Raw genomic sequence first — 25,019 nt, 5'->3', positions numbered from 1 at the left:
AAAAAAAATAAAAATAAGATTATGATGTTATTTCAAAGTCTTTCAACAAATAAGTGAAACGTGAGAAGAATGAATTTCAGTGCAAAACACGACACAAAGCCATGCTTACATATTAGCCACATCTAATAACGAGCAGACAATTTTAGTTTTTGTGTGTGTGTGTGTGTGTATCGTGTATAAAATGGTTTTCTAAATGTGTATTCAAAAGTTTTATTTAAACTAAAAAAAAAAAAAGAGTATAATTTACTGCTGCAGGCTAATTTAATTAAATTTTTTATTTTAAATTAAATTGACATTTTGTGTCTACTTGACTACTGTAGTCTAATTTATTGTAATCTTGTATATAAATCACAGTATGTAATGTAACACAATAATGCCACTTTTATTTTATTTTAATTACATTTACATTTTTGTGTCTACTGTAGGCTGATTAAATGTAATTTAATTTAAAATTCATAGCATGTATTATATGACACATTATATTAATGTATTATGTTTTATTTGAATTAATTTTTATAATTTTATTAAAAAATTTAATTATGTTTTAATTTTTGTGTGTACTGGACAACTGTAGGCTAATTTTAATTAAATTAATTTAGTATGGACAGTATGGCATAAACATACAGGATCACAGTATGTTTATGCCACATTATTTGAATTTATTTGATTTTAATTATTTGATTTTATTTGAATTTAAATGTACTTTTCATGTCTATTTGTCTATTGTTGGCAAATTTAATTAAATTTTAAATTCCCAGTATGTAGTAAGTGGTACGTTAATTAATGCTGCATTATGGAAAATGTTAGGCTTTACTTCTCATATCTTTGCATTGCAAAGGAAAGATTGCATTGCCGTCTCAACCCATACGCGCAGTAACGGTTTCATTAATTGTCATTCATTTCCAAAACCCACACTCATTAACATGCTGCAAAGACATGAAATGCTTTCCTCATTTCTAAGTCGTGTGTGCCATGTTGAAGATAAGCACAATGGAGCACTGGGCTGGCTCAGGACCGGCTACACAGAAGGTGGTGGTTTTTTCTGAGCACTTGGCTTCCCTGCAGCGATCCTTTGTCTTGATCTGACTCATAGGTTGTCATGTGACCCGTCTCCAGTCATTCTACTGTGGGAGTGAAAGAGCCAGAAGCCCATTTAGACCTCCAGAAAGTGAAAGGCATGGCAGCAAAGTCTAATGACCTGATGGGCCACCTGAGGCTTTGCCTTTCTAATCACACAATGAGATCCACACCAACGCTCCTGCAAATCCAATTCAGCTCCACATTATGGACAGCTCGTTTTCTGAGGTGGTGCAGGAGAGAGGAGAGTTTAGTAAGTAGGAGGAAACTTTCAAAAGCATGGTCAACTATTTCCAACATTTGGACATTTAACATCCTGTTGATCCACTGTGCGTTTCCTTACCTTTCTCTAACTTTAATGCACAGAATGTCATTTTTTTTTTGCTCTATCATGCATATATAGAATATAATAGCATAATATAATTTAAGGCTTTGCCCCCTCTTCATTTAGCCTTATATATGTTTAAAAACTATCTCTGTATATAATGTGTGAGAGTCACTAGACACTTCTCAGTTATGTTCCTAGTGACTGCTGACACCTTGTGTCCAGTGACAGACTGAACACTGCTAATCAATCACAATGTAAAAGACTTTTTCTAAACCTGCCAGTGCCTGTTATTCTCGAAATAGAAAGGTAATTAGGTTTTTTAAAAACGAGATAAATGGACTAAATGGTTTAAATTTGTAATGCCCTCATTTGTTGATTAAAATCGCTGAATGCTTGGCATTTTTCTCTCTTAAAGTGGGCACTATCTTAACAATGCTAAAAAGACCAGATTGGTAAATTATTGTAAGTGCTGACATTTACAATGTACTGTGTAAATGTACACTACCGTTTAAAGTTTTTTTTTTTTTTAAATTTAATCTTTTAATTTTATTTTTAATTAATACTTTTATTCAGAAAGGATGCTTTGAATTGATAAAAAATTACAGTAAAGACATTTATAATGTTACAAAACATTCCTATTTCAAATTAATGCTGTTCCTTTCAACTTTTTTTACTCATCAAAGGATCCTGAAAAAAAGCATCACAGTTTCCACAAAAATATAATAATACCCCAGCAACTTAAGACTGGTTTTGTGGTTCAGGGTCACATAAATTCTTATAGAAAAAATAATAATTTAAACTGTAATACTATTTCACAATATTACTATTTTTACTGCATTTTTTATTAAATAAATGCAGCCTTGGTGAGCATTTAAAAAGTCTTACAAACCTCATATTTAAAAAAAAACAATTACAAAAAAACAATGCATGTGTGTAGTTAGCAGATTATAATACAAATGCAACATATCTTTTTTTTTCTTCAGTGAACTGACCTAACAAATGTTTCCTTGACACAAATTCTAACATGAAGCTTTTATTTTTTCAACATTACACCATGTTACTAAAAACGGTGATGAAACACAGAACTATGAACAGACACATAATCGTTGGACAGTCTCCATTGTAAGCGTGCAATGCATGATTTGATAACACCTATGCCGTTTTAAAAGACACCGCAATGGAGACCAACTACTAAAGGCAGTAAAAACACAAGTATGCATCGACAAAAGACACCTGAAATCCAAGTAAATGAAGTGGCTTTGTGTGAAACTTCTATTGTTGTCCAGTAATTACAACCTACTGTAAGAAGCACCAACAGTGTACGAGAACCGAAGAACCGCCAGAGCTTACCAGCAAGCCTGAGCTATAGATATTTCATATAAGTCCACAATATAACACTGTTGCTATTAGCACGAATAGAAGTCAAACATTGCAGTGCTTTTATCTGTAAAACTGAATAAAATAGTTATGGATGGAGTTAGTGTCCATGCATTTTTTAATGAATGATGATGAACATTTCATTTTTGCTAGATGTTAGAAATGTTCATTTAGTGATTATTAAAACTGAACTTTAACATATCAACACCTAGAATAAATAAAAATAACATGATATATGTACAGTGCCATATGTTTTTGGGATACAATAAATTAAGTTTATAGTGTAATAGAGATGACAATAAAAAAAGGTGATGTTTACGATAACTTTGTGTAAATATATATATTATTATAAACATCTCTGGGCACTTCAAGAATTTGAAATAGACCTAAGGCGTAAAGAAACGGCTGGAGCAGTTTATGAAATCGATATTCCGTTACTAATAATCCGATTTTTCACATGTTTAGCGACTAAGGGATGCGAGAACCGTCATCCTGTCTTTATTATGTACACCAGAGATGCACAGAGACTGCTGTATGTGTGAGTGAAATAACATCTTCCTTACTCATCTTCAAATGTCTGCATAGCATCCGTGTTAGATTCGAGTGAATATTACTGGCGTCTCTGGAGGGCGAGGGGTTCAGGGTCCAAGTCCAAATGTCCAAATGTTAGAAAAGGGACACTTTCTTCTTCAGTTCGTTCCGTTTCCATAGTGACAGACAATCAAATTCTGCGATGGACATTCCGAATAAACTCTGGAATTCCTCTGGAGACAGATGCCGCTTTTTATAAAAAAATAAATATAAAAAAAACACAAGACAAACAATCAGTCAGTTTATATGTGCGGTCAAAGACAAAATCTTATAGAGGACGGGGGAAAACATCCCCAACTACACTTCCTGTCTGGAAAAATATATTAATTATAATTAACTATTTAAAAATCTTTACATTTATTAATATATATATATATATATATATATATATATATATATATATATATATATATATATATATATATATATATATATATATATATATATATACTTGTTTATTTATTTGTTATAGGAGTGTTTGGAAAAAACAATAATAATAATAAACTATTTGAAAATATTACAATTTATAAAACATTTTTAAATACTTATTTATTTGTTTGTTGTAGGAGTGTTTGGAAATAATAATAATAAAAATAATAATAATAATGAACTTTAAAAAAAAATAGTTTTTATAAATTCAAAAAATATGAAAACGTATTCAATATTTATGCATTTTCAGAAAATGTTTTAATATATAGTTTTAATAATTTTTACTATTTTCCCCAAACATCTAATCAGAACTAAATGAATGAATAAATAAAGCAAGGTAGTAAGCAAGTTTAGTTTATACATTCAATTAATATATCCAATAATTTTGAATGTTATTATTATTATTATTATTATGTCTTCCAAACACCCCATCACAAATACAAAGCAAACAAACAAACAGATAAATAAACATTATTACATGTAATAATAATAATAATGCTAATGCTATTATAAGCATGCTAATAATAATTGCTAAATATTTTGAACTCAAAATGGTTAGTTAAACATTTTAATATTTTCTTTCTTTCAAAAAAATAAAAATAAAAAAATAAATAATATTTTTTTTATTTTTGTGATGTACCTCTAATCTGGTCCTGTCAACACCTGGAGGAAGTTTACTGCGCCCTCTGTGGGTCACAACCAGCATTTCATATGGATATATCTGAAGAGAATTGAGATTTCATAACATTTTGTTAGTATTAAATATGCGATACTCAGCCTTTTTGATTGGACACAGTAAACAGGCCGTCACATATTAACAGCTTGCTCAAGGGAGAATGTTTACTACAAATACAACCTCCAAAGTTTTCACTTTGATATCGTCTCCAGTGACACTGCCGTACTGAATTTTGCATTCAATGGATGCGAGGCTTAGAAGCAACATGGATACGAGCGAGTGAATGTATGGCATGGGGTTAGAAGAGAGATGCAGAGCATGAAAACTTTGGAGGGTCTCGTAAGATCTTCCTCACCTTCTGTTCCAGAATACTAGGAAGAGAGCTTCCTCTGTCCATTCTCCCACTCTGTGTATCGCCATTCTATGAAGACGCCACCCCAGCCCCGAAAAATACCCCCCGGGACAAAGGAGATCAATATGAGACTCACTACATCCACAATAATGAATCAGCCTCATTCGACTCATTGTTAAGTGTGCAAACAGTGTGTGGAGATCAAATGAGTCTGAAGGCTAATTTCAGGGTAAAGATACATTAGTAGCAGGAAAAGGATGTGGTTTCTGTGTCAGAGCTTATTAGCTGCTGCTGCTGGCATATTAGAAAAAGCCATGCTTGCGAAGTCCAATAAACAAAAGCCATTTTACCTGTACACCTGTGGAACGTAGAAAGAGAAAAAGATGATTGGTAATATTTAGAAAAATACAGTAATTTTAGAAGTCATTTAATCAAATATTTTCTCATATTTTAAATTCTCACTCAAATTGTTATGCAGATCATTTAAATTAAAGCAGAAAATGTTATGTAATAATGAGAATTTTAATACCCTGCTTGTGTATATTAACATTTTTGACCCTACCTGTTTTTGCTTTTTCATTGTCTGTGGAGGTGAAGTCTGCAGACTGGAGCTAAATGCACGAAGACAAACGATTACTCTCATTAGAGACTCAAAAGAGTTATAGGAACGTCTTAAAGAGACAGTTCACCCAAAAGGCGTAGCGTAAGCTCCGGTGAGAAGTGACAAACACGCAAGCGGAGAAGAGAGAGCAAAACAAAACACCGCTCACGAATTAGAAGTACAAAACGAGGATTTCTAAAGAAAAATGTCCATATAAGCCAAGAGACTAGTTCTCCTTTTCCAACACCATCATCATCCGCTGGAACACCACTATTTAATATTTCAAGTTAAAAAGATCGTAATCAGTAAAGAAAGGCTCTGTTTATTATTAAAATTAATAATGTTAATAATTAATATTATGAATTAATAATCATATTTAATTTTACAAATAATAAAATTATGCTTATCAGTAAACAAAGTGTACATTTTAATTACTGCAATGAATAATGTTAATAATTTATATTATTATTAATTTTCTTTTGAAATATTATAATATTAATCAGTTAAGAAAAATGTAATGTAATTATTACAACTAATTAAAAAAACGACATTTTAAATATTACATTTGATAATAATTAGTATTATATATATATATATATATATATATATATATATATATATATATATATATATATATATATATATATATATATATATATATATATATATAAAGACTATATTTTATTAACAAATAATGAAATATAATAATAATTATTATTATAAGTATTCATATTTAATATTAACAATCTTTGAGTATTTATGAATGTTATATTTAAATGTAAAAAAGATAAACATTATATGCAAACTCAAATTATGATTAAAATGTATAATATTATGCCTTTGTAGATGATTTTCTCTTACCCTTGTGAGACCTGTTCGACTGCAAGGAGGTAAAGAGGCAGATTTAGTAGCACTGGCTGATGATCCTGCAATGAATGCAGATTAAATATTTAATTATAGGCAAAATAGACATTTCTCAACAGACTTTCTATTCACACAAACACAACTCATCATTTGAACACTAGGTGTCTTCTGTGACTTGCTGGTAGGAATGATATGAGATGCACAATACAAATTCATTGTAATGTATAAAGGCAAACTGCAGTTTGTATACACTCTTGTTTTGGATTGATTTCCCAAACCAACCTTTCTGTTGGAAAACAGGAAAACAAAAACAACAAAACACCTGAAGGGGCTTTTTTTTTTTTTGCTATGAAAAGTTTTCATGGATGTTAAAGGTCCTTCATGGAACCATAACTGCCAATAAAGAAACATTAATATTTATATGTAAACTTAGATATAAAATCTTCAAATCTTTAAAATTTCAATAGGTGAAGCAACTTAGAGCACTTATTTTATGTTGAAGTGCACTAAGACTAAAACAGACGTGACATACCCAAATGTATGTTTGTCCCATCTGGCAGGGAACGTGTTTTTCTGCGAATGTGCACTGATTTCTCAATCTCCTCCTTCAGGATCAGTTTGCCCAAGTTGGACTGTATCTGAAAAACAAACAGCTCCATTAAGCGCTGGCCTCATGTTGTGCATGCGTATGCTTCCAGCACTCTCTTCAATTTAATGGCCTGAAAAAAAAACACTCAATCATCTAGCCTTAAAGAATATATTCCCAGCCCAGCATCTGATTTATTGTAGGCAATCTCCAGAAATATTAATCCTAACAGTATTGATGTGATGCAGTGAGTCCTGCTTTTTTCACCTTGTGAAGTTCCTGTTCCTGGAGTCTCTTTGCATCTTCTGTCAGGTCCTCAAACTCATCGTCCTCGATTGCTTTTCCCTGTTTGGCTGCCTTCTTCTGCCACTCGATCTCTGTGAGCAATCGACAGGGGTTGTAAAATAGTATATGTGTGAGTACCAATGAATAATATTTCATATACTGTCATGCTGATGTTTCCTTAAACACTGCAGCCTAATAAAGTGTCCAAAGGTTCACTTTCACACGATTTTCCTTGAGCATTTTAGGAAAACAAAACAAAAATACTTGCATGTACCACGATAACATGAAGTTAATAACACACTTCTGGTGATTTCACCTTTAATATACAGATATGGAGTGAGAGATTGGACCAATAAAATGTCATTGTGGGAGGGGCTAGAGAAATCTGAAGCTGGGGAGTATTTACCCATAGTGGCTAGAGAGGGTGGACATGGCCAGTACTCGGTCTCTATCTTTGAAGGTTGGTTGGGATCCGGCGGTTGGGCTGCTGGGAACTTGGAGGACTCAATGATCACATCATGTTTACTATGAGACAGTCCCGTCTGTCCGTCTGAGGACAGAGACAAGATAAACCAGCATAATGGGACCAGTTCATCTTTTTTTCATACACCCCAGAAAACCAATATTCTTATTTGAAAGTGTGGTGATCTGTATATGATCGAACTAAAAAATATAAATGATAAAAGAACAAGTACCATGTTTGTAAATGGGTGGCTTCTTATAGATGTTGGTGCCACTGTCTGAAACATAAATGCATGTACAGTTACACACACATTTGAATTATTATGAAGAATGCCGTTGTGATATAAAATCGTACCCGGCCTGTGGAAGTGCTGCATGGGGCCTTTGGAGGTGAGGCTGATTTTGCGGAGCTGCACCGTGGAGCCCATGTTGGAGCCTCCTGGAGAGCCCTGCTCTGACCACTCCTTTGACTCTTTTGAGGCAAATATCTGAAGAAACGGGGAATTGCGTCATTCTGGAATTCTAGTCATTGAAGGACTTGTTTATGTTAACATAACTTCATGTTTCAATCCCGATCATAAGAGTGGACATAAGCACTTAGCATGTTAACAGTTACATTTAAGGTGTCCTTGTTTCAGTGTAATTATTCATTTAAGTAATGAGTAATATTAATTAACTACATGTACAGTACTTGCTATATGGTTAGGGTTAGGACTTGGGTTTGGCTAAGGGTTACTTGCATGTAATTATGCATCATTAATTGTTATTATAATAGTAAGTACATGAAACGTGTAACAAGGATAAAGTGTTACCACATAATAATAAAAAATATATATATTATTATTAAATATAAAATAATAAAATAGAATATTAAATAGAATATTTTAATATTAAATTAAATAATTCTTAACTGTAATAATTAATATTATTGATCTATATTCAGTGTTACAACATTATAATTCTACAATATACTATTAAAATCAAAAGTGTTATAATTAATACAAATTGATAATATGAATCATTCAAGAAAGACTACATTTAAAATATTCAAATGTAGAAATACTGAAATATTAATAGTGCTAATAATTAATAGTAGATTTATCAGATTTGTATTCAATATAAAAACACATACCACAATAAAAAATTATATTAATTAGAATAAAAATAATAATAATAATAATGCTATTAAACCTCTGGCTGATAATACTGATATGTCTGATAGTGGCCTGCATTACAATTCAGTATATATATATATTTTTTAATTAAATACTAAGAATCAATATATAATAAAAATATATAATAATATGGATAATAAGTGGGTATTCCCTTTGAGATTTGCTAAATAATAGTTGATTTATATGACAGCAACTTAATAATGTGAATTAAATGCATTAAAATTAAATAATTAAATTATAATAATATTAATTTATATTCAATATTACAATAATATTTGAATACTATAGTATTATAATTAATAATAATAATAATAATAATAATAATAATAATAATAATAATAACTACACAAATTAATCATATAATCAGTGGAGAAAGACTATAATTAAAATCTTATAATTACTAAATGTTAATGATTAATAGTATTGATTCAATACTTAAAAAAACAGAATACTACAATATAACAATATTATGCTAATTATTTTTATATTATGGCCGATGACTGAGAAATAGACAATATAAATGTTAAGTATTAAACTATTACAAATTCAATTATTAACATGAATTAAACATAACTAAAGACACCGTTTTCATATTTGCTTTGGCAAACATAGTTCAAATACAAAACTGAAAGTGAAAGTCATTTACAGTGGCTTCATCCTTCATTAACTGAGGGGCTCAGTAAAACAATCACATTGGAAGTGTGCAGGAAGATAAATGCAAGTAGTTGATCGGTGACTAGTGTAAGTCCTGATCGACAGAGGAGTGAAGTCTCACCTCAGGGGACGGAGGGGGCGAGACAGAATGAGGGGACATTGATCTCTGGAGGAGACAAGGAGAGAAAACAGAACACAAACACACACACAATGCATCGTCATCAACGCCTGACATTCAATGCCTTTGTCTGACTTTTAAACACTAATGATTTCCCATGCATAACAAAGCTTGACTAATAAACTTAAGTTTGACTTTTAAAGTTACATCTCACCATTATATTCAGCTTCCTGCTCATCAAAACACATACACCGATTCCACTTTAAGTGGAAGATGTAAAAATGCTTTCCGATGCTACAATGAAACAACGACTGGGTCTAAAGAGACACTATTTCTTTACTGACCTCTCTGCTTCTGGAAAGACCTATACGATCCAGGGCTGAGATATTGAAATGTGGCTCGTACACCATCAGATCTGGCCGTTCCACCTCAAGAATGGCTTTGTCTTTGGGAATGGCGGCCAAGTCTTTATATCCAATGACCTGATTGTCCATTCGTGCCTTTGGAGAGGTAGAAAGAAAGAGGCTGAGTTTAGTTTGGGGTGAAAGAAACTCTTGTCCTCTGAAATGGCTCACAGGGTTCCTAGGAACAGGGATATCGAGCATGTGCTTCATGGCAGATAACAGAACGAACGCATGTGTTATCTGTGAAACTGAAAGTATTCAAGTGAATTTTACTTACCACAATAGAGGTGGCTGGGGACCCAGGAGCACTTGGACCCCGGGAGGACGGGGCCGTCCCTGCCTGTGGCGGGAGAGCGGAGCAAAAAGGTCAGAGGTCATCTTTAACTGCTCCTATCCAGTGACAAGTTGTTAATGAGAAATAAGGTCTATAAATAATTTCATCAATCAAACTGATGATGTGTGTCACTCAGCCACGCCCCCTTTCCATTCTCACTATGTGAAAAAACTCACTGCAGATCTGAGAAATGTTTAACTGGTTTACTTTGACTGCAAGACAGTATAGAGATTAGTATCCATATAGGAGAAAAAGCTATAGGAGATTTTTTTTGTTTTTTTTGCCAAAAATCGGCTTTAAGATTAAATGGACTAATTTATACATATTGCCAAGCATGGTAGCATCCACATACATTACCTTTTGCATGACTGAAGTTAATTATAAAAACAATTCTTTGTTCTTCCAGCACAGATCTGCAAAAAAAAGCACAAAAGGCCAAACATTAATTCAAATAGAAATAAATAATGTTGGGTATTGTAAATAATTAATTATTAGCGGGATATGCAGACATGCTAAATGAAAATGCTAAAGTGGTTTTAAGGCAAACTAATTTTGTTAAACAGTATTTGAATCTAATTTTCCAGTAAAAGTGTATTTTTTTTAATGATTAAAAAAGATTTGAGAAACAAAAATGTGTCAGACATTAGAATTTATTTCAGAGAGTATCTTTTGAATTACATTTATTTGTATTTATTAGAATGTTAAGAAAGGTATTATTATTATTATTATTATTAAGTATACTAGCCTTTGATATGGGAATAAGATTAATAAGACTTTTTTGTTTGTTTTTGAAAAAGTCTCTTCTTTCAGTTCTCACATTTATTAAACCAAAAATACAGTAAAATTGTAATATCGTGAAATATTATTAGAATTTAAAAGAACTTTTTTCTAATTCAGTATTTCAAATGGTGGGTCACAAGACCATTCTGAGTGGAGTGTACAGCTAAAGAAACATAAACAACAACAAAAAATTTAATTCGGAATGTTTTTCTGATACAAAACTTTTATTTTATTTTTTTTGAAAGACATTTCATTGACATTGACATTTCTGTCAGATGCAGTTTAAGGAAAGAGTGCCTAAGGATAAAGTGCTGTCCCAATTCCGTATCTGCAGTCAGACGAGATGTTGTCAGGTTTAATGTCTGGGTCAATATTTGATGTTATTTTGGTATCTTGTTACAAAATAAAAAGTCTCTTACCTCAGAAAATATATATATATATATATTATAAATATAATATATATATTAATCGTGATTAATTGCATTATGGACAAAACAAATAATGCATTTAAAAGTAGTGTATTGTGCACTTTTTTTCATTTAAATGTAGGCCTACTGGTATATGAACAAAAGTGTAATAACATTTGGTTTACAAACACTTTAAACAATAAGGTGCTTAGCAGTTAAAATATTTATTGTAGCCTAAATCTTAATGTATAACATTAATGTAATTAAATAAAATTTAAAACAAGCCATTTGTCACTGCCAGGACATTAACGTTTTTATAGAAAATATTTTATAGTTTGTTCATTTTATAGTCAAATTCATTCTGAGGCGATGCATTTAATTAGCTTCCCACTGAGAGTGTTCAACACACCCAGCGATATCACACACATTCAGCGCTCACCACACCATACATACATAACCGGGTTATTCCACACATAGCTTCTATCCCACTGGATTCAGAGATGCATATCATCCGTTTCATGGAAGAAATGTTCCATAAAATTCCTTTTAAAGTTGACACATGTAATTTTTGTGTTAAAATCCTTTCTCCTAGCGCAGTTTAATATGCAGAGACAACTATAAGTAAAGCCATTTGTAAATTGATCCCCAAGAACTGCAACCCTATGCAGTGTTATTTTAGTATTATTTATATATAATATTGTAGTATCTATTCATATTTCAATCAATAGAATGTTTTTGTTTAAAGTATTGAAAGAATTGACTTTAAAAGCTGCTATCTGTATGAATAAATACGAAGGAGAGCAGTTACACCAATCGTCTGATCTCCACTAAGAGGATCAGTGGACTCGTGTCTTTATGAAATGAGAATTCATTATTCGAAAGGACAGTATCCTGTTAGTGTGGGGGAGGGGAAGTGACATCATAACAGCTCTCCCAATTTCACCATGAGCAGAGATTTGAGAATTGACCACAGCTTTTATCAGGTTCAAGCATCAGAAAACATCAGAGAGTTACAATCATTGCAAACGGTTTTGGGTTGGCAATGGTTAATGTGCTAATTAGCTTTAATTTCAATTTCATATTATTATGAGCCTTAAATATTTTATGACAAGAGCATAAGTAGCACACTCTGAGCAGGGTACAAGCCTCAAGGCGCTTTGAATCCATTTTCTTTGCATTTAAAATAGTCACCAAGGATGCTCTTTTTGCAAAAACAGCTTTTTGACTGGCTGAAGTTCACTCGGGGTAATGTGAGAGGCTTTCGTTCAGCTTTGTGCCTTGCTTCAGGGGAAAAGAGGCAAAATGTCAAGGGAAAAGCATTGAATCTATAAATCTCAAAAAGAAATGTCGGGGCCATATTTCATCTTAAAACCAAATAAAAAAGAAGAAAAAAAGAAATTCTATTTTGCATTAAATAAATAAAACTATTGTATGATAGTTTTTATTTATTTATTATTATTTGTTACACTATTTCCATGACAATTACACACAATTACACTCAAATTCTCAATACTGTACTAAAATTCTAATTTCTAAAAACTAAATAAAAATAAAAATATTTTCACAAATACTGTAATACAGTTTCTAATTATAAAGTAAGATAAAAAAAGCTCAGTTTAACATGCAGAGACAACTATAAGTAAAGCCATTTTTAAGTTGATCTCCATGAGTTTCTGTGTAGTGTTATTTTAATATTAAATCCAAATATTTGAGATATTTGATCTTCTGTAGAGCTCCATTACAGCTGAAATGGAAGATTTTATTAATTTTACAACATAAACACTGTCATATTAAAACTTCCTTTTGTGTGTGACTATTCTAAAGACAAAAAACCTATGTTTTCCTTTCAACAAAGCTTAGACACAAAAGGCAGTGAGAGAAATATATTGAAGCACCAAACCTTTCACTACTGGTTTCCCTTCCTGCATCTTTCCCATCCTGACCTGACCTCAGCCATAGCTGGATGTCTCTGCTGGTTTGGAGGGTTAGCAATCAGCTCAGGTCAGGTTCACTCTGGCATATCCTTACTGACGTGACTGATCACTCAGAGCACAAAATACATGGCCTGTCATTTAAGATGAAGGGACCCATGTGCATCAAGCGACTGTCTGTAATTCAAGTTTAGTCTGGCTAAGAAGAGGCCCTGAGCAACAGGCTCAAATAAAGTTTGATTTACTGTTCATTCACACACTGAGAAGACAATATAGCATTGAAATAATTACATGACATACATTCATTTAATCTTGTTTCCTATATAGAGATTTCATGTTGAATGTTGAATGTTCAATGTTCAAACACCTATTACATTTTTCAATTCAATTACTATTAACTAAATTGCCTTTGCAATCAGACTTTAACAATCTGGTGTGATGCTGCTACTCAAAACATGCTGAGAAACCAGATAGAAACTTATGATCTACTATTACTATGAACTTCACTCTGTTAAAGACAGCATAGTGTGTATTAATGGACCTGTTGCTGGCATTAGAGAAAACAGTGTGTGTTAATAAGGAAGCAAGGCAGCGCACCCATGAGATCCAGAGAAAGCCCTTATCTCCCATCAGACAGGGAGTTTTAGCTTGCATGAGTAAGCAGTCAGGAAATATGATTCTTATTCACTGCAAATAAATCATTTTCTTAATCAGTATTTGTGCCTCAAAACTAAATAACGGACACAGTTTTGCTTCTCAAGTAAATTTCTCTCGTTTTAGGTGGATTTTTAGTGAAAGAAAAGACAAAAACACTGATGAGAAAATTATTGTTTTTTTTGTTTGGACATTCAAAATTGTAGAAATATTTTATATTGAGGCAAAAAGACCACCTTCTAGCACCATCACGACACACTTCCTAGCACAACATAATCACATAAGTATGTTTTTTTAACCAATGTTCGAGAGTTAAAATCGTATTTTCTGTGAAATCAGTCGCCTTTTAAATGGAAAAGAACCAGATCTAAATCTGAATATAAATAATAATTGGGTTTGGTTTGGTTTACTGTAGTAAACAGAAGAAGCCAGTGATAAGTTCATGTCATGATACAACTAAATAAAATTAAGTGAATAATAATTATATTACTTATTTACGTCATAAACTGCACAGGACCAAGCACCAAGAATCCATAACGTCACAAAAACATAAAAAATCTAACAAAACTAAAATGAAGGAAGGGATCACAGAACCAACCTCAATCAGTTTGAACGGAAACCGTCACTTTGAAGGCAAAACAAGCCACAATACCTCAGCCCCAGTTCTGTGATGAAGATGAAAACCTACGCTGAGAGATCCAGACTTCCTGTCATCCCACTTTCGTTCTCCCCAGTCCTCTTCATCTCTCTCTCTACACGCTGCCTTGAAGACCCCACCCACTTCTCTCTCCACCCAAACTGAAATGCACTTATCTCAGCAGACCAAGAGCAGCCAACGCCCAATCAGACTCGGCGGTTGCATCACCAGGGCAACGCTCTGCTCCGTCTGAAGAGAATTCTCCAAGCACCGCTGATGGATACAGGATCTATTACCTCTGTGGGGCTTTGCTGCTCCACTGGGAGAGTGATGTGAAGGGTTGAGGAGCTGGGGAGCTTGACATAAACAGCCGGAGGAAGCCCTCCTCTTGAAGATCTTTCATGATAGAACAATGGCCATGTGCACATCGCAGCCTAGAAAACAAGCTCTTCCTAACTCCTCCCCATCACTTCTGATGTGCTGCACGCGGTCGGACAGCCATGTTTCTTTATTCCAGTCTGAGCTTTATTCTGCTAGTAGTGCTATCCAGGTCATCAGCCTCGGGGTTTAGCAGAGATCTGGATTGTCTTGCCTAGTTTGAGCTTGAGAAGATCAGAAGAGCGGAGAGACTGATTTGTTCAATCAGATTAGTGTTCCATTGATTAAGCCTGCAATGCTTCTCAGTTCCCACTCTTAGAGAATCACTTAACAGCAATCCCAATGACATGAGGAGGCCATCAGTAGCCAGAAATGGTCTTATTACAACTCTAGTCCTGTCCTAGAATACAACTGAATAAAATATGACTGAAAATAATACAAACCCGATTCCAAAAAAGTTGGGACACTGTACAAATTGTGAATAAAAACAGAATGCAATGATGTGCAATGATGCAATGAAGTTTCAAATTTCAATATTTTATTCAGAATACAACATAGATGATATATTAAAAGTTTAAACTGAGAAAATTTATCATTTTAAGGGAAAACTAAGTTGGTTTTAAATTTCATGGCATCAACACATTTCAAAGAAGTTGGTACAAGGCCATTTTTACCACTGTGTGGCATCTCCTCTTCTTTTTATAACAGTCTGCAAACGTCTGGGGACTGAAGAGACAAGTTGCTCAAGTTTAGGAATAGGAATGTTGTCCCATTCTTGTCTAATACAGGCTTCTAGTTGCTCAGCTGTCTTAGGTCTTCTGTGTCGCATCTTCCTCTTTATGATGTGACAAATGTTTTCTATGGGTGAAAGATCTTGACTGCAGGCTGGCCATTTCAGTACCCGGATCCTCCTTCTATGCAGCCATGATGTTGTAATTGATGCAGTATGTGGTCTGGCATTGTCATGTTGGAAAAGGTCTTCCCTGAAAGAGTCGACGTCTGGATGGGAGCATATGTTGTTCTAGAAGTTGGATATACCTTTCAGCATTGATGGTGCCTTTCCAGATGTGTAAGCTGTCCATGCCACACGCACTCATGCAACCCCATACCATCAGAGATGCAGGCTTCTGAACTGAGCGCTGATAACAACTTGGGTTGTCCTTGTCCTCTTTAGTCCGGATGACATGGCGTCCCAGTTTTCCAAAAAGAACTTCAAATTTTGATTTGTCTGACCAGAGAACTGTTTTCCACTTTTTTTCCAATCATTTTAAATGAGGCTCGGCCCAGAGAAAACACCTGCGCTTCCATATCATGTTTAGATATGGCTTATTTTTTGACCTATATTGTTTTAGCTGGCAACAGTGAATGGCATGGTGGATTGTGTTTACCGACAATGTTTTCTGGAAGTATTCCTGAGCCCATGTTGTGATTTCCATTATCGTAGCATTCTTGTATGTGATGCAGTGCCGTCTAAGGGCCCGAAGATCATGGGCATCCAGTATGTTTTTCTGGCCTTGACCCTTACGCACAGAGATTGTTCCAGATTCTCAGAATCTTTGGAGGATATTATGCACTGTAGATGATGATAAGTTCAAACTCTTTGCAATTTTTCTCTGAGAAACTCCTTTCTGATATTGCTCCACTATTTTTCGCCGCAGCATTGGGGGAATTGGTGATCCTCTGCCCATCTTGACTTCTGAGAGTCACTGCCACTCTGAGAGGCTCTTTTTATGCCCAATCATGTTGCCAATTGACCTAATAAGTTGCAAATTGGTCCTCCAGCTGTTCCTTATATGTACATTTAACTTTTCTGGCCTCTTATTGCTACCTGTCCCAACATTTTTGGAATGTGTAGCTCTCATGAAATCCAAAATGAGCCAATATTTGGCATGACATTTCAAAATGTCTCACTTTCAACATTTTATACGTTATCTATATTCTATTGTGAATAAAATATAAGTTTATGAGATTTGTAAATTATTCCATTCCTTTTTTACTCACAATTTGTACAGTGTCCCAACTTTTTTGGAATCGGGTTTGTAAATTATGACAAAATACAATAAAATGGAGCATGAGGGGACAGATCTACACTGAATAGAATAGAATACAATAGAAAAGAATAGACCTATCCAAAAATTGTGAAATAGAATATGGCAGAATATGGCAGAATAGAATAACATAGAATAGAATAATCCTGTCCTAAAAATGGACAATGCAATATAATATAATATGACAGGAAAGAATAAAATATGACAGAATAGAAAAAAATCGGTCCTGTCCTAAAAACTGATAAATATAATGGAATCGAACATGAGTAGAAAGAAAAGAATTTGGCAGAATAAAATAGAAAAGAAGAAGAGATCTAAACCAGACACAAAAGAATAAAATAGTCCTGAAAACTGGTTATATGACAAGAATATATAGAATATGGCAAAATAGGATAGAAAAGAAGAGAAGGAAATAGATCTGAAACAGACAGTAGAGAATAGAATAGTCCTGAAAATGGACAAAATGACCTTAAATAATTGAATATGGTAGAATATTCCTGTCCTAAGAACTGCAAAACAAAACCCAACACAACAGAGTAGACTACAATATGAAAGAATATAATAAAATATTACAGGAATAAATAGAACATGAATATAGAGTAGAAGGGAGAAGAGCAAGCAGGAAAGAATGGAATACAATATAATAGAATAAAATATAATAGAATAGTCCTTTCTTAAAACGCAAAACTGAATAAAAAAAGAATATGGAAGGAATTAATAAAAATGTCAGAATAGAATATAAATTTTACTTTAATATTGATCTTCCATGTAAATCAAATCTAAGTGAAAGGCAGGACGGTGAGGTCATCTGCTGTCTAACTGGATTTATAATATGAAATAGATGTTCAGTCTGCTTCAAGGTTTCATTATGCAGTACTCATCTTCATGTTTCATACTACACACTCTCGACTGTCGTGAGAAAAACAAAATAAACTCAGCGACATCTCACAGTATATTGTGATGATGAGACAGTCTTTTCACTGCCATCATCAATGCTGTCACTTCAGAGAGTGTGATCTTTTTTTTTTTTCATCTGCAGTCAAGCCTTTGATAAATATTTCTACAAATATGAGCTTCTGGTATTAGTCAAACACTTGTAACTTTTATATTTTAAAAGTCTATAATAATAATAATAATAATAATAATAATAATACAACTATAACGTCTGTTTGCCTCTTTAAGAAAATTCGCTTTATGTATCCCGCAATTGTCTGCAAAATGACTAAATGTAAATGCAATTATTCTTTTTATTATTACTATTATGACTATTATTGTCATTTTTTTATTATTATGGTGTATTTAATTTATTTGCCCTTATCATACAAAACAAGTGTTCTTCAAAGAAAAAAACTGCATGACTGAAGGAAGCAGCAGTTTCCTGTTGCTTTTAACAGGAAAGCACTGAAGCAGCAGCCATAGATATATGTCTATGAGCAGCAGCGGGGACGCGCAGCTGTTCGGGGCGCGTCTGAAGTGCCACCAATGAGACTGTTGCTGTTTTCGTATTTTTTTTTTTCTATTATTATTTAGCCTACTCTGTTTTTATCTCTGTGTTATTTCGGGCCACTAGAAGGGCGCAAGTAAAATGCAATTCGCTAATAAATCATACAAATATTTTTATGTGCGAAATGTCATTGAATCATAGCCTAATACATTTCAAACTGCGTAAAAATAGTTAATTATGACTCGAGTCATGATTAGCCTAATGAGGGCAGATAACGGAAGGCCTATATAGCTATACAACACATTCTTTTTTTAAAGGTCTTAAGATTTAGTTTAAGGTTACGTATCCTAAGGACACATTTTATATTCTGGTCGGGCCTTTAATCTGACATTTTCAAATAAAGCTATAATTGTCCTCTAGACTAGAGATCGCGAGACTTCTGTAGAAGGACAAGTGTATGATGATGCCTCTGTAGCCTACCACCACCAGTAGCCTACTGATGCTTATGATCGATTACGACAAAACATAAACATATACATCCATCAATACGTCAGGTGGCCTACATCAAACAACAGCAAACGACGACCGCGAATCCATACACATCTATAAATGTAACATAGCCTGCACATTTCCACTGCATCAGTTGTGTGATGAGAAATAAAAATGTCGCGTGGGCTAATCGTACCTGAGACTGTAAAACAGCGGGTTATTCTGTCCTTTCCGTCTGGAGATGCAGGAATTCAAAGGTCTCTTTTAAACACTCAAAATCATTGCGTGGATTACGCGTTCATATGCCTGGGACACATTGGTCGTGTCTCAAGCACTAGTGAGCTGCCTACCTAGACCGCGTCAGCTGACTCGGAACGCATTCATAATCCCATATGCGGTCTATATAGTTTTTGAGACATAACCACAGTGGGGCAAAAAAATAATAATAAAAAAATGGGTTAAAGCTTTTTACAGTAAAAAGACAACCAGTCAGATAAAATAAGTGTACAGAATGTAGCAATGAACAGATTTGGAGAAATTTAGCATTACATCACTTATTCACTAGTGGATCATCTGCAGTGAATGGGTGCCGTCAGAATGGTCCAAACAGCTGATAAAAACATCACAACAATCCACACCACTCCAGTCCATCAATGAATTGGTGTTGTGAAGCAACAAGCTGAGAGTTTGTAATTTTAATTATCATCTCTGGCCAAATTGAGTTCATAATCCATAATTTTCCCAGTTATTGGACTGTTTTCACTTGTAAACTACATATTTCTCTCCTGATTCAGACGTGGTGTCATTTACACTGCACTATTTACCTGGAAGCAATGGTTTGAAGACAAAAAATATCTATGCGATGATTGTATCAGACTCTCATTCTGCCGGCACTCATTCACTGCAAAGGGGTCCATTGGTGAGTAAGTGATGTAATGCTACTTTTCTCTAATCTGATAAGGATATGTGCTATATTTGATGCTCACCTGGCCTTTACAAACCAGTGATTATTTATGTTTATGATTATTATGTTTATGTATATGTTTAGACTTTGAAAGTAGCTTTCTCTAACGTTAACCCCTGGAAATAATACAAAACCTTAAACTTAGATTCTACTGCGATTATTAATTACAAAGAGCCAGGATACAATTTCTTGATCGAAATAAGTCAAGGTATTTGAAAAAGCTCATTTAAAAACAAACAAACAAATAAATCAACAATAACAACAGTACACATAGTACACATGAATGCTTTAATCAGATAGTTACAACTAGATGGTGGAGAAAGGGGGAACTATGTCGTCACTTTGTAGGCAAAAAAACAGAAGCGACTTAGCATTTTAGCACTTTGGAACTCCCTTGACTGGAATGACTGACCAAATATTACCTTGACAACACTGCACGTGCTCGCAGCATTCAGCACTCCATCAGTGTTGCAAATAAATATTTCTTCCTCTTCTTATTTTCTTTTCCAGCTAGGCCAATTGTATAATTGTGTCTTACTTAATATTAAACTTTTTCAAACTAAACATATTTCTCTCACTAACGAAAAATATTTTGTCTCATTAAAATAGACACATTTAAATAATTAGCTTATTCTATTTACATTAGTAGCCTATGTGAAGTCAAAATCAACCCCAACTTTGCCATAAACATCACTTGATCTCCTAAACGAAGATGATCAAAAATAAAAACCACTTCTGTGACGTGACCATTATATGTTCCCTTGAATTCGTTGTTCACTTTCATTTGGAACATCCCTAGAAATGGCGAAATGGCGTGCCCTTTGTGGGCGCAAAAAAGCTGCTTGGGATTCACCCATGGCATGGAAACACCACATTTACCAGCTTAACTCTGTGAAAGTGAAACTTTAATTAAGCATAGTGCTTAAAGGGATAGTTCACCCAAAAATGTAAATTATGTCATTAATGACTCACCCTCATATCGTTCCAAACCCGTAAGACCTCCGTTTATCTTCGGAACACGGTTTAAGATATTTTAGATTTAGTCCGAGAGCTTTCTGTCCCTCCATTGAAAACGTATGTACGGTATACTGTCCATGGTTAGAAAGATAAGAAAAACATCATCAAAGTAGTCCATGTGACATCAGAGGGTCAGTTAGAATTTGTTGAAGCATCGAAAATACATTTTGGTCCAAAGACAGCAAAAACTACGACTTTATTCAGTATTGTCTTCTTTTCCAGGTCTGTTGTGAGCGAGTTCAAAACACTGCAGTTTAATGATACAGTAACGCAGTTTTTTATTATTATGAAAAGTCCGTTGCTCACTGGCACTGAATACACATACAGACAAATCAATGAAAGATTGACTCGAGTCAAGAACCGGTTGCATCGGTTGTCGGATCACCAGTAGTGATGGGAAGTTCGGTTCTTTTCCATGAACCGGTTCTTTCGGACAGTTCGATTCAATAAACTGGTTGAAGAAAATGGTTCACTGGTTCTTTTGCACTCGACGTAATGGCGTTATTGGCGATGATTGCACTTCATTCAAGCCTTCGGTTTACCCGCGCTCATAACACTAGCACAGAATCAGTTCAGAATCAATCACCAAAAGAATCAGTTCGGTTCAGACACTCTGTGTGTCAGTCTGCTTCACGCTGAATCACACATGCGCAGTATCATCAGCTCCTTGGTTCTCGAATCAGACGCGTCCGACAGAAACGGTTCCTGACTCGAGAACGAGTCAATCTTTCGTTCGTTATCTGGCTTGGCTCGGTGTTCATCTTCAGTTCTCTCTTCACAGCAGTTCAGTCAGTGTACTGTTTGAGTACATTAATTACTCCGGGATATTGGTTTGTCTGAACTCAGAAAGAGTGTCAGCCACATTAAAAAAAGTTAACAGCTTAAGTCATTTGTGGATTAATGCTTATTGGAGACGCGAACCGTTTCAAACAATTCAGTTCAATTTGCTGAACTGGTTTAAAAAGATCCGGTTACATCGAATGATTCGTTTGCGAACCGGATATCACTAAACTGCAGTGTTTTGAATTTGCTTAACACAGACACGGAAGAGAAAACAATGCTGAATAAAGTCGTAGTTTTTGCTATTTTTGGACCAAAATGTATTTTCGATGCTTCACAAAATGCTAACCGACCCTCTGATGTCACATGGACTACTTTGATGATGTTTTTCTTACCTTTCTGGACATGGATAGTATACCGTACGTTTTCAATGGAGGGACAGAAAGCTCTCGGACTAAATCTAAAATATCTTAAACCGTGTTCCGAAGATGAACGGAGATCTTACGGGTTTGGAACGACATGAGAATGAGTCATTAATGACATCATTTTCATTTTTCGGTGAACTAACCCTTTAAAGCCATGCTAAAATTCAATGTTTACAGCCAAATGAAGCTGTTAGAAAGCAGAAAGATTGAAGATTTTCTAGAAGCAAGGATAAAATAACATATTGCGTAACCACCCTAACAAAATGATAGCTAAAATGTGGTACTTAATTGACTAAAATAAATCCCATATCCAAAAACCTGCTCACTGTGGTTTTATTTAATAGATTAAATGCTCACTTTGCACGTTTTAATTTTAAAAACAATTATTTTAACTAAGGATTAATTGACTTTTAATGCACCTTAATTCGAAATGTACATAAATACATGACTTCATATGTGCTTTATTTCATCTATTCACTACAATTTATTATTGTTTCATTTCAGTTTGGCTCTAGTTTTGTATTTATTCCAGTTTTTATATGAAAAGGTTCATGTAATGAGGATTAAAATTCATCCACAGAGTAAACCCTTTCCACTTAACGTTTCTAATAATACGTTTGAAGAGCCCCATCAATACCTCTAAATAAGATAAAACATTTAACTGGATGAGAAAAATATACTTTCACAAAAACCAACGAGACATGTAACAGAGGTGGTCATGTTTCAATTTATATTCTTCATATCAATTCAATAGCTGATCTAAACAACAGACTGAAAACAACAAACGCATTTAAGTCACATGACCTCTGGTCATGACGTGTTCGTAGCTCATCCGGGTCACGAGGCGTCAGCATGGACACGGGGGACGTTCTTGCATCTCTGGTAAGCAAAATGAGGTATTTTAACTTATCAAGGCACTGTACAATAACGTGATAAGCAAAAATAGTATTTTATTAAACAGCTGTTCTCAGGTAAATGTCATAACCGTTCAGAGCCCAGAATGATACATCTGTTTTTCTTAGTTAGCCTGCATGCTAAGAAGCATGTTATGGGCATGTGACAAAAATAACGAAACGCATCAGCAATACGAAATCATTTCCTTAACCATCACTGATATTTAGATTCACCTAGGTTTAAAATACCTAGGTAGTGCGTTAGTAGACTGACAAGGGTACTCGACAGTGTTGATAAATACGTGAATTCTAGTCTCTTGTGGCAGTTTTGGTTTTTAAAGTCCCAGGTTTTACGTATTACATTTATGAATACACTAATGCTCAATAAATATGTCTGTCTTTAATAAACAGGGGGTAGAGGGGGCCACCGCAGCTGCGCATGCTCTCTCTCTTCCAGCAGAGGCGTATGGAAATGATGTGAGTTGGGTAAATTTTTTGATATTTGCAAATAAATAAGAAATTGCATGCACTGAACTGATTTTCTTAAATGTATCATCATATTAAAACAATATTAACAATGTTTTATTGTTGTTATCAGGCCCAGTTGGAAGTATTGTGGGCTATGAAAGCCTACAATCACGCAGAAGTTTACTATAATGTAAGTAAATGAATGTCACAGTCAACTCTGCCACTGTAATATCCAGCTTCACTGACGGGTTTATTCCTCTACAGCTTATTTCCTCAGTTGACCCCAAACTTCTAAAACTAACCAAATCCGACGAGCAGATATATAGTAAGTTCCGGGAAGAGTTTCCTGACCTCAGTATCGCAGTTTTGGAGCCGGAGCTGCTGAAGTCAGCGGACGCTAAAGAGGTGCGCGACGTCACTCTGGTGTTTAATGTTAGCTTTCACCATAGACTGTATAAAAAACAGGCTTTCACTCATGGCGAGTCCGTCAAGCTCTCTCCGTTTTTTCTTTCTTTCAGAAATGGAGGCCCTTTTGTAACCAGTTTGAAGGAGTTGTAGAGGACTTCAACTATGGTACATTATTACGTCTAGACTGTCAGAAGGACTACACGGAGGAGAACAGTATATTTGGTATGTCATGCCACACATGCACTCCATTTAGTGGTTTACACACATCTCAAAGTTCACAGGAAACTGATCAAGAAGCCTGATTTTCTCCTGTTTTTATTTCAGCAACCAGGATCCAGTTTTACGCCATTGAGATTGCGAGAAACAGAGAAGGATATAATGACTTTGTCCACAAAGCCAGTTCAAAAACCAAACAACAGAAAAAAGATGAGAGTTAATCATGACAGCTTAATATTTCAAGTGACCTTCTTGGTGTAGAGGAGATCTTTAGAAAAGTGGAGAAACAGTTATAAATGTCTTACTTATTTTTTCCCCATATGTAAATGTGTGTAAAAGAGTTGCTTTTCTCATTTGTACGCAATTGTTGGTTGGTTTTTAATTCAGTTTTGATTTTCCTGCACTGTCTGGCACCTTTTGTTTGCAATAAATAACAGTACATTTTTCCTTGTGAAAAACTGCTACTGTACTGTGTGAATTGATTGTATTGTAAGTAGGATTGCCATGACTTAAATACCTCCAGAACCTGCTTTTGAGGAGGATTTTGATGGGATGCGGAGGCTCAAGTCAAAGTTCACCCTTGAGAACATCCCGATGTATCCCAATACTGACTTTTTCAATTTGAACATTATTGGCATTTTTGCTGTAATGTTAACTGCATCCCCAGGCATTAAATTACTAAGAGTTTGTTCCATCCAATAAAACATTGAGCAGATTCCACTCACTACAGACTTCCATGACTTTGATTTACAGGAAATTCCAGGTTT

General features: G+C 34.3%; 2 protein-coding genes across 3 annotated transcripts; one reads left to right on the top strand and one right to left on the bottom strand.

Moving 5' to 3' along the window:
* Window positions 1-2,422: 2,422 nt before the first annotated feature.
* Window positions 2,423-19,482, bottom strand: LOC132132623 (dematin-like). 2 transcript variants are annotated; one of them, XM_059545066.1, is made up of 16 exons: window positions 19,278-19,482; window positions 10,671-10,726; window positions 10,257-10,319; window positions 9,920-10,075; window positions 9,579-9,623; window positions 7,984-8,116; window positions 7,862-7,906; window positions 7,573-7,716; window positions 7,149-7,258; window positions 6,828-6,933; window positions 6,293-6,357; window positions 5,393-5,441; window positions 5,181-5,188; window positions 4,834-4,899; window positions 4,443-4,523; window positions 2,423-3,562 (listed from the first exon to the last, which is right to left on the bottom strand). In XM_059545066.1, exons 2-16 carry the CDS (start codon window positions 10,677-10,679, stop codon window positions 3,449-3,451), a joined length of 1,194 nt encoding a protein of 397 aa, XP_059401049.1. In that variant the 5' UTR covers window positions 10,680-10,726; window positions 19,278-19,482; the 3' UTR covers window positions 2,423-3,448. The 2 variants fall into 2 exon arrangements, 1 of the variants encoding a protein (XP_059401049.1); XR_009429057.1 differs by lacking the exon at window positions 19,278-19,482 and adding an exon at window positions 14,684-14,984 and having other exon boundaries at window positions 3,494-3,562; window positions 4,443-5,188.
* Window positions 19,483-23,058: 3,576 nt separating this feature from the next.
* LOC132132805 (protein PBDC1-like) lies at window positions 23,059-24,976 on the top strand. The gene is made up of 6 exons (XM_059545335.1): window positions 23,059-23,149; window positions 23,572-23,637; window positions 23,759-23,818; window positions 23,893-24,033; window positions 24,147-24,258; window positions 24,361-24,976. The coding sequence occupies exons 1-6, from the start codon at window positions 23,120-23,122 to the stop codon at window positions 24,471-24,473; spliced, it is 522 nt and encodes a 173-aa protein (XP_059401318.1). The 5' UTR covers window positions 23,059-23,119; the 3' UTR covers window positions 24,474-24,976.
* The last annotated feature ends 43 nt before the right edge of the window (window positions 24,977-25,019 follow it).

Source organism: Carassius carassius, chromosome 49 (assembly GCF_963082965.1).
Source record: "Carassius carassius chromosome 49, fCarCar2.1, whole genome shotgun sequence".
Lineage (NCBI taxonomy): Eukaryota > Metazoa > Chordata > Actinopteri > Cypriniformes > Cyprinidae > Carassius > Carassius carassius.
Note: the sequence above shows the minus strand (reverse complement) of the source record. Positions and strands in the feature narration are given on the sequence as shown.